General features: G+C 46.7%; 1 protein-coding gene across 18 annotated transcripts in view; it reads left to right on the forward strand.

The window, feature by feature from the left end:
• LOC139413462 (forkhead box P4) overlaps positions 1-10445 on the forward strand; it is a 190873-nt gene extending 180428 nt beyond the window's left edge. For 16 of the 18 annotated variants that reach the window (XM_071160883.1, XM_071160888.1, XM_071160889.1 and 13 more), the window contains 4 exons: positions 951-1072; positions 5413-5479; positions 6375-6550; positions 6625-9111. In XM_071160883.1, the coding sequence (XP_071016984.1) occupies positions 951-1072; positions 5413-5479; positions 6375-6550; positions 6625-6778 (519 nt within the window). In that variant the 3' untranslated portion in view covers positions 6779-9111. Of the gene's footprint in view, positions 1-950; positions 1073-5412; positions 5480-6374; positions 6551-6624 lie in introns of all 18 variants that reach the window. The other 2 variants (XM_071160902.1, XM_071160896.1) reach the window with 2 other exon arrangements.
• The last annotated feature ends 814 nt before the right edge of the window (positions 10446-11259 follow it).

Genomic DNA, 11259 nt, shown 5'->3' on the forward strand with positions numbered 1-11259 from the left:
AGGCTCTCTACATGCTTATGAAAGCAAATGATCTCCTTCTTTCTCCCTCTCTTGTCTCTCTCTACCTCTGTGTCTCTATCTGCCTCTCTCGTCTCTCTCTCCCTCTGTGTTTCTATCTCCCTCTCTCGTCTCTCTCTCCCTCTGTGTCTCTATCTCCCTCTCTCGTCTCTCTCCCCTCTGTGTCTCTATCTCCCTCTCTCGTCTCTCTCTCCCCCTGTGTCTCTATCTCTCTCTCTCTCTCTCTCTCCCTCCTGTATCTCTATCTCTCTCTCTCGTCTCTCTCTCCCTCCTGTATCTCTATCTCCCTCTCTCATCTCTCTCTCCCTCTGTGTCGCTATCTCCCTCTCTCATCTCTCTCTCCCTCTGTGTCTCTATCTCCCTCTCTCATCTCTCTCTCCCTCTGTGTCTCTATCTCCCTCTCTCGTCTCTCTCTCTCTCTGTGTCTATCTCCCTCTCTCATCTCTCTCTCCCTCTGTATCTCTATCTCCCTCTCTCGTCTCTCTCTCCCTCTCTATCTATCTCCCTCTCTCGTCTCTCTCTCCCTCTGTATCTATCTCCCTCTCTCATCTCTCTCTCCCTCCTGTATCTCTATCTCCCTCTCTCGTCTCTCTCCCCGTGTCGCTATCTCCCTCTCTCATCTCTCTCTCCCTCTGTATCTATCTCCCTCTCTCGTCTCTCTCTCCCTCTGTATCTATCTCCCTCTCTCATCTCTCTCTCCCTCTGTATCTATCTATCTCCCTCTCTCATCTCTCTCTCCCTCTGTATCTATCTCCCTCTCTCATCTCTCTCTCCCTTTGTGTCTCTATCTCCCTCTCTCATCTCTCTCTCCCTCTGTATCTATCTCCCTCTCTCATCTCTCTATCCCTCTGTATCTATCTATCTCCCTCTCTCATCTCTCTCTCCCTCTGTATCTATCTCCCTCTCTCGTCTCTCTCTTTCCCTCCATTTAGAATGCTGTGCGCCACAACCTGAGTCTGCATAAGTGTTTTGTGAGGGTGGAGAACGTGAAGGGGGCCGTGTGGACGGTGGACGAAGTGGAATACCAAAAGAGAAGACCACCAAAGATGACCGGGTACAAACTCATCACACACATTTATCTGCCTGCCTGCCCACCCTAGCTCTCATCACACACATGTATCCGTCTGCCTGCCCACCCTGGCTCTCATCACACACATTTATCTGCCTGCCTGCCCACCCTGGCTCTCATCACACACGTTTATCTGTCTGCCTGCCCACCCTGGCTCTCATCACACACATTTATCTGCCTGCCTGCCCACCCTGGCTCTCATCACACATTTATCTGCCTGCCTGCCCACCCTGGCTCTCATCACACATGTATCTGTCTGCCTGCCCACCCTGGCTCTCATCACACATGTATCTGTCTGCCTGCCCACCCTGGCTCTCATCACACATTTATCTGCCTGCCTGCCCACCCTGGCTCTCATCACACACATTTATCTGTCTGCCTGCCCACCCTGGCTCTCATCACACATTTATCTGCCTGCCTGCCCACCCTGGCTCTCATCACACATTTATCTGCCTGCCTGCCCACCCTAGCTCTCATCACACACATGTATCCGTCTGCCTGCCCACCCTGGCTCTCATCACACACATTTATCTGCCTGCCTGCCCACCCTGGCTCTCATCACACACGTTTATCTGTCTGCCTGCCCACCCTGGCTCTCATCACACACATTTATCTGCCTGCCTGCCCACCCTGGCTCTCATCACACATTTATCTGCCTGCCTGCCCACCCTGGCTCTCATCACACATTTATCTGTCTGCCTGCCCACCCTGGCTCTCATCACACATTTATCTGTCTGCCTGCCCACCCTGGCTCTCATCACACATTTATCTGTCTGCCTGCCCACCCTGGCTCTCATCACACATTTATCTGTCTGCCTGCCCACCCTGGCTCTCATCACACACATTTATCTGTCTGCCTGCCCACCCTGGCTCTCATCACACATTTATCTGCCTGCCTGCCCACCCTGGCTCTCATCACACACATTTATCTGTCTGCCTGCCCACCCTGGCTCTCATCACACATGTATCTGTATGCCTGCCCACCCTGGCTCTCATCACACACATGTATCTGCCTGCCTGCCCACCCTGGCTCTCATCACACATGTATCTGCCTGCCTGCCCACCCTGGCTCTCATCACACATGTATCTGTCTGCCTGCCCATCCTGGCTCTCATCACACACATTTATCTGCCTGCCTGCCCACCCTGGCTCTCATCACACACATTTATCTGCCTGCCTGCCCACCCTGGCTCTCATCACACATTTATCTGTCTGCCTGCCCACCCTGGCTCTCATCACACATTTATCTGCCTGCCTGCCCACCCTGGCTCTCATCACACATTTATCTGTATGCCTGTCCACCCTGGCTCTCATCACACATATGTATCTGTCTGCCTGCCCACCCTAGCTCTCATCACACATTTATCTGCCTGCCTGCCCACCCTGGCTCTCATCACACATTTATCTGCCTGCCTGCCCTCCCTGGCTCTCATCACACATTTATCTGCCTGCCTGCCCACCCTGGCTCTCATCACACATTTATCTGCCTGCCTGCCCACCCTGGCTCTCATCACACATTTATCTGCCTGCCTGCCCACCCTGGCTCTCATCACACATTTATCTGCCTGCCTGCCCACCCTGGCTCTCATCACACACATGTATCTGTCTGCCTGCCCACCCTGGCTCTCATCACACACATGTATCTGTCTGCCTGCCCACCCTGGCTCTCATCACACACATTTATCTGCCTGCCTGCCCACCCTGGCTCATCACACACATGTATCTGCCTGCCTGCCCACCCTGGCTCTCATCACACATTTATCTGCCTGCCTGCCCACCCTGGCTCTCATCACACATTTATCTGCCTGCCTGCCCACCCTGGCTCTCATCACACATTTATCTGCCTGCCTGCCCACCCTGGCTCTCATCACACACATTTATCTGTCTGCCTGCCCACCCTGGCTCTCATCACACATTTATCTGCCTGCCTGCCCACCCTGGCTCTCATCACACATTTATCTGCCTGCCTGCCCACCCTGGCTCTCATCACACATTTATCTGCCTGCCTGCCCACCCTGGCTCTCATCACACATTTATCTGCCTGCCTGCCCACCCTGGCTCTCATCACACACATTTATCTGTCTGCCTGCCCACCTTGGCTCTCATCACACACATTTATCTGTCTGCCTGCCCACCCTGGCTCTCATCACACATTTATCTGCCTGCCTGCCCACCCTGGCTCTCAACACACACATTTATCTGTCTGCCTGCCCACCCTGGCTCTCATCACACACATTTATCTGTCTGCCTGCCCACCCTGGCTCTCATCACACACATTTATCTGCCTGCCTGCCCACCCTGGCTCTCATCACACACATTTATCTGTCTGCCTGCCCACCCTGGCTCTTATCACACACATTTATCTGTCTGCCTGCCCACCCTGGCTCTCATCACACACATTTATCTGTCTGCCTGCCCACCCTGGCTCTCATCACACACATGTATCTGCCTGCCTGCCCACCCTGGCTCTCATCACACATTTATCTGTCTGCCTGCCCAACCTGGCTCTCATCACACACATTTATCTCCCACATGAATCTGCCTGCCTGTCCACCCAGGCTCTGATGATAAGTGTGTGTGGGTGATGTGTGTGTGAGGTTATAGGTGTAGGCATGTATAATTGTGTCATTATTACTAGTGATGCACTGATATTACATTTTTGGCCCTTACCGATATCCAATATTTTCCTTGCCAAAAAAAAACTGATACCGATAACCGATATTTAAAATATAATTTTAGCAGACTTTTAAGGATTCTAGTACAGTTAAATAGTGGACACACACACATGGACACAGCAGTCTAAGGCACTGCATCTCAGTGCAAGAGGTGTAATAGGTCGGCACACAATTGGCCCAGCCTCGTCCGGGTTTGGCCGGGGTAGGCCATCATTGTAAATAAGAATTTGTTCTTAACTGACTTGCCTAGTTAAATAAAGGCCTACAAACCCTCAGTCCAGCCACTCTCAGCCTATTGCGGACAGTCTGAGCACTGATGGAGCGATTGTGTGTTCCTGGTGTAACTCGGGCAGTTGTTGTTGCCATCCTGCACCTGTCTCGCAGGTGTGATGTTCAGATGTACCGATCCTGTGCAGGTATTGTTACACGTGGTCTGTCACTGCGAGGACGATCAGCTGTCTGTCCTGTCTCCCTGTAGCGCTGTCTTAGGCGTCTCACAGTATGGACATTTCAATTTATTGCCCTGGCCACATCTGCAGTCCTCATGCCTCCTTGCAGCATGCCTAAGACACATTCACAGAGATGAGAAGGGACCCCGGGCATCTTTCTTTTGGTGTTTTTCAGAGTCAGTAGAAAGGCCTCTTTAGTGTCCTAAGTTTTCATAACAGTGACCTTAATTGCCTACCATCTGTAAGCTGTTAGTGTCTTAACGACCGTTCCATAGGGGCATGTTCATGAATTGTTTATGGTTCATTGAACAAGCATGGGAAACAGTGTTTAAACCCTTTACAATGAAGATCTGTGAAGTTATTTGGATTTTTACAAATGATCTTTGAAAGACAGGGTCCTGAAAAAGGGACGTTTTTTGTTGTTGCTGAGTCTAGGTATGCACGTCAGCTTTGACAGCGGTTTTGCACATCGGGGCGTTAAACTAGACATTCCGATATGTTCACCCCTAATTATTACCAAGGGGTTAACACAGGAGTCAAATTTAAAGGCCTGCTCTGTCAGTGTGTGTGTTTCATATCTAAATGTGTGAATGTGTGTGTTTCCCATTCTACGTATTTGTGGACACCATTACTGTGCTGCTGTGGAGAGAGGTTTGTTAGCGTGAAGCGTGTGTCAACAAATCTTCACACACGGAAGACAGAGGCTTGTTAACATGTGTAACAAGATTTTCAATTCCAACTGCCAGAGAAATCAGGCCATATTATACACTTAAATACACACATGCCTGCACAACAGATATCAGAGACTGGGAACCGCTGTTGTGGGTGTGTTAACAGCATCTGTTTACAGTATGTGTGTATGCTTGTGTGTGTATCTGGTGCATTTGTTACATTTGTAAGTTGTTTTTGGCTGCAGCTGCTCCTTTACACACATGCACTCAACATGTGGGCAGCAGGTAGACTAGCGGTTCGAGTGTTGGGCCAGTAACTGAAAGGTCGCTGGTTCGAATACCTGAGCCAACAAGGTGAAAAACCTTTCGGTTACTGGCCCGACCCTCTTAACCGCTAGGCTACGTGCTGCTCCGTGGCTGACCCTGTAAAAACAACACATTTCACTGCATCTACCCAGTATACGTGATATGTGTTTAATTCTAATCTCCACCTATTTCTTTCTCCCCCCTCTCTTTCGCTCTCTCTCTAGGAGTCCTACTCTGGTGAAGAATATGATTTCAGGCCTGGGCTTCGGTTCCCTAAACGCCAGCTACCAGGTTAGTGTACACACCTACACACACACTAGTTAGCAAGTTAGGCTAGTTAGTGACACGTGCACACATCCAGAACACTCCTCCCCACATGCACACACACACACACCTCCCAACACACAGACAGTGGTTCTTCCTTTAACATACTAACATACTAATTCTGTGACACATAAGTGTCAGCCATTGTTGCCAGAATGACGCAATTTGCCACAAATTTACCAGAAACGGTCGCGGCTCCAAACTTTTAAAGGAAGAACAATTGTACACATACACCTTACTCCATCCGACTATGACTCAGATGACTTATAGCATCAACTATTTGTCAATTAAGGTCACTGCATGAAATTTGTGCCTGTCCTAGAAAATCAATTTCAGTCACTCCTATATCACCTGCACACACTCCCTGGGCAAACCAACCAGCAATGAATGCTCTCTCACTTTCACTCTCTTTCTCTCTCTCTACCCTCTAACCCACCCGCTCCCCACCACACACACACACACACACACACACACACACACACACACACACGCCACTAAACCCTTGAGCAGTGAAGTGTAGTGTGCAGGAGCCCCCTAGTGATTGTATGTGGTAATCCTGAAGAGTTAGTCATCCAGGCAACACTGCTTTAGTCTTCAGCATGACTGATTATCAAATCAACGTTTATTCGTCACATTTACAGCAGGTTAAAACGGTGCAGCGAAATGCTCAGCAAGTACTCAACAGGACTAAACAGTCAAAGCATCTGTGTTACTGAATAAATACATGGGTTCTTCTTGCTCACAAAGTTTATTTGTGGATCCATAAGTACTTGAAGTCAATTGTGATGTATGTGAGTGTCTTTTAATGTAAATCTGTGTGTTCCTGTGTGTGTGTGTGTGTGTGTGTGTGTGTGTGTGTCAGGCGGCCCTTGCAGAGAGCAGTTTAACTCTACTGAACAGCCAGGGCCTGGTTAACCCCTCATCTGCCGCCAGCCTCAACATGCTGCATGGGATGGGTCATGATGACGTCAGCTCCACTGTGGAACAGGTCAACAGCAACGGCAGCTGCAGCCCTACACTCAGCCCACAGCAGTATGGGTAAGACACACACACACAAACACACTCCCTCTCTCTTTCTCTGTCTTTCTCTAACGCGTCCCTCTGCCTTTCAGACACCAGGTCCATGTGAAGGAGGAGCCCACTGAGATCGAGGAGGACAGCCGCTCCATGTCGCTCATGGCAACTGTCACTCAGAACATGGCATTGCCTAGCGATCGCGATGACCGCGATTTGGATGATGAGCTTCCCACCGAGGAGCTGGAGTAGGATTGGATGAGCTGAACCAGTGGACGGGACTTTGAGGTTTAATCCCGCCCGCTCCATTGGAGTGAAGCGAAATGATGACCACGTAAAAAAACAAGATAGAGATAAAAAAAAAAAAAGATAAAGATCATGATTTTTATAAAGCAAGAAACCAACAACATTGACAAACAGGGTTAGACCTCCATTACATACCGACGCAAAAATAACACTCTGGAGCATTGCTTTATTCCCACACATTTTCACCCACCTCACCCCCTCCTCCTCACCCCCTCCACCCTCACCCGATGAGCAGCGTATTGTCAGAGAGACAGCTCTCAGTGGTGATATGGAGGGAGGGTCCCCTCTCCTCTCTCCTCTCCCTGTTGATTCACACAGATGGTCTGCCCGCCCTACAGTCCTTTAGTGCTGGTAGTTTGATGTTCACACCACTACAATATACATACAGGTGTGTGAGAGAGAGTGTGGAGAGACACACACATCAGATCATGTGTATATATTGTTTGGAACAGTCACCAGGAGGTGTATAACTCTCCTCCTCTTCTCCGGTCATGTTAGTTTCTTTTTCTTTTCTTCTTTTGCCTGAAAGAACTGCTGGGCTTTGAGATGGAAGGAAGAACAGCGGTTTTCTCAAGGATTACCCCACCTGCTCACACATCAGAAACCAAGCTTACAAACCAGTCAGTGATCCATAGGTGGGACTGAGACTGGATTGCAGGATTCTGCCCTATGCCCACTCTCTAGCCATTATCTGCCCTATGCCCACTCTCTAGCCATTCTCTGCCCTATGCCCACTCTCTAGCCATTCTCTGCCCTATGCCCACTCTCTAGCCATTCTCTGGCCTATGCCCACTCTCTAGCCATTCTCTGCCCGATGTTCACTCTCTAGCCATTCTCTGCCCTATGCCCACTCTCTAGCCATTCTCTGCCCTATGCCCACTCTCTAGCCATTCTCTGACCTATGCCCACTCTCTAGCCATTCTCTGCGCGATGTTCACTCTCTAGCCATTCTCTGCCCTATGCCCACTCTCTAGCCATTCTCTGACCTATGCCCACTCTCTAGCCATTCTCTGCCCGATGCCCACTCTCTAGCCATTCTCTGCCCGATGCCCACTCTCTAGCCATTCTCTGCCCGATGCCCACTCTGTAGCCATTCTCTGCCCGATGCCCACTCTCTAGCCATTCTCTGCCCGATGTCCACTCTCTAGCCATTCTCTGCCCAAGCCAGACAAGACTCTCTTTACTCATTATGACAAACAAAAAAAGAAGACATTGTTTCCCCCCAAAAAGACCCTTTGGTGCTTTACTCCTCCTTCATGTGTGATAGAGTGATGGGCACAGGGCAACCTGAGAGAGAGAGAAAGGAGAGATCATCCACACAGAGATATCTGACTAAAATAGTTTATGATTATGGAATACAAAACATTTTATATCCAAAAAGTGGTGGCTTTTTCACTTCCTTCTTTCTTTGATGTTATCTTCATTTATTTTTTAGGATTCATATTTCCATGGTGATATAATTCTGTTTTAAAGTGTATTTTGTAAAAATGCATTGTTTGTTTTGTTTTTAGTTTTTATTAACTCTGCTTGTTCACACCATTCCAAACTAGTATTGGTGGCAAAGAAAGTGCAGTATTGTCCCAAAATTCCCCATACCCCAGCCCACCATGAATACCTTTCTGTGTGTCTGGGTTTGCCAGTTTAGATGGCAGGAGATTGAGAATAGCACTTAGAATCGAGGGCCTCAGCTCCTGAGAACACTCACCAATAATCCCAACATTATCATCCATTTGTATTATTCCTTTTTAACTAACTTTCATTCCTTTTTATTTTATCTTCTCGTAGTTAGTTGAGAAACATCAGCTGTGATACAAAGCAATGCTTGAAAAAATATATTATGGCAGTCAGAGAATACCTCATCCCACAAATTTCTGCCCGGAAGTGTGTGCAAAATGTTAAAGTAAGGGGGAATTCTTTGTGTGGGACACCAAAACGTGGCAACTCTGCTCAGTTTCATTTCAAAGTTCTATTGTTACTATAGTTACTGTATAGAAGCTGTCTGCAATTCACTGTGTGAGTTGAACTCAAAGGAATAGCACGTGAGATTTAAAATCTTTTGTTTTCAGTGAGCATAAAAGCATTACCTTCTCTGCAGTGCCATACCAAATTTAAACACATTATTTTTTATGTATTTTCTGCTTTTTCTCCCATTTTATTTTTGTTACAGGTAACCAAAGAAATGTGTAGAAAACCAAAAACCCTGTAGTTTATTTTTCCCCTTTTGAGTTTTTCCTCTAAAGAACTGGCCAAAAGACAATAAACATCTGACATTTAAATTATTATTGTATTATCGTAACTCTTACGTTGAATTTGTTCATGACAGTACTGACCATTCCAAAAACCAAAGTATAAAATGCTAAATAGAATTTGGTGATGTTAAAATATTTTTTACATATGTTTAACTGGTGCAAATGACGACTAACATTAGGCATGCTATGGTTGAAGGCCGAAAACAGTATTAACAAACACTTTTGCAGTTCCTTAGATAAAGAAAGAAAGCACTTAGGATTTAAATCTCTATCTCTCCATGCTCAGGCTACCTGTGTTTCAAACACAACCCTATGACAGGCTCTGCTGTAGGCAAGCCTAAGATGGGATTCAGGGTTAAAGATGACTAATAATTATCTTACCCTCATTAGGCACTTGAACACAACATTTATATACCTGTATGTGACACTAGAAGCCAGCAAAAAAAAGAAGTGGGCTGTTGTCAGTTGTCCATTAACTGGGATACCGTGTAAAACAAAAATACATTTTTATTGCACTGTAATAATGCATGTTTTGATTAATTTCCTCAACCAAAACAATATTTTCATTGTGAAACTCTATACATTCAAACATCCCTTTGTGCTATGCAGGAGAATGTCATTTTTCTGACCCGGCTCCCGGTTTGATTGAATAGGACCAAAAGTCCCATTGTCTAGCAGTGAACAGTTTACTTAACGTACTTTCTTTACTCCTCACCTACAGTATACTCTAGCAGACACAACAGTTTAAAAAATACCAAAAAGGACAGCTGTTATAATAAATAGGAACAAAATGATAATGTTTCGCTCTTATAATGTCTTCATGCTCTCACATTGCTATAGAAACACGTTCATAATCCCCTAGTCTGTGAGTAGTTGTGATAGAGACTGTTTGAAGCTGGCTGTCATTCCAAACATCACATCAGTAGACAAACGGAGGGTTTTTCAGAACAGACATACCATTATGACCATTTGTGATATTTACAGTAAAGAGAGAACAACTGACAAATGACACAATCATACCAATGTGAAAGGAGCACACCAAGGGACATGTCAACTTATGTCTTTTTTCTAAAACAAAATTTGGGAACAGTTTTGTCAAATCAACTCTTGCACCATTTTCGTTGTTTTTTAATAAAGGAGTCTTTGTATTGACTTCCTGTGTAAAACAGCACTGTTTCCTGTATAAGTAGCGTTATGATGCTTCACGTCATCAGACTGATTTATAACAAACAAAGTGGGAGAGGGACACCGAGAGTAAAAACCAAAAATAACACTACCTCCTTTTCAAAATGGTTCACAATAAAAGCAAATGGGAGACTGGAGACCAGAAATATGTCTGGTTTAAAAAAAAAAATCTTCCTCAATAATAATAGTGAAATATACCAAAACACAGCTTACTGTTAATACACATTAAGTGGGGCTGAAAAAGCTTGTCTGGCTATCTGAACTCCAAATTCATGAGCGTGAGCGCAAAAACAAAGAGACGTTACAACAACATTACACCCCGTTAAAGATAGACTACCTCTCCTAAAACACCAGATAACTGGTGCGTTCTCCTAAGAGTGAAGAGTGAAGTGGTCACCATGTTTAAAAGGTCTACTCTCAGCTGTGTATTATTGGCTCTCTCCGTACTGTCCATTATCATAAAACTCTGTGAAAAGCCTCTTAACTGGGTGCTCTAATTGTATGCACGCATATTTATGAGCCGGCTTTGCCGGCAGCCAATGATAGTCCAGTCGTTAGCTGCGACTCAATGGGGCAGGAAGCTGGTTGTCAGGAGTGATGATGGGCAGAATGTATGAGTGCCCTGCACCCGCCATTGGGCCACACACACACTAGTGCCCGCCACACGCCAGCGGCCCACACTACACATGAATGGAGAGAACAGCTTTAAGATGGCAGCGATAAAGGAAACACACTCACCGGCTGTAGTCAGTGTTCAGTCGAAAGGGCCCTTAGTATCAGTCAATAAGCCTCAGAGCTGGGAATTAAAGCCCTGTGACATGGAGCTGGCCCTTCACGGTGAATAGTGGCCCCTGTCACTAGGAGCCGGGCCCCTGTTGGCCCCTTGGTTCAGACAGCTGAGGAGAGGCTCTGAGTAACTAAAGATACTATCCAAAGACAAACACAGAGCTTGCTGGGAGACGGACAATAATACCAGCTTACAAAGGAATGAAT

Source organism: Oncorhynchus clarkii, chromosome 7, assembly GCF_045791955.1.
Source record: "Oncorhynchus clarkii lewisi isolate Uvic-CL-2024 chromosome 7, UVic_Ocla_1.0, whole genome shotgun sequence".
NCBI classification, from domain to species: Eukaryota; Metazoa; Chordata; class Actinopteri; order Salmoniformes; family Salmonidae; genus Oncorhynchus; species Oncorhynchus clarkii.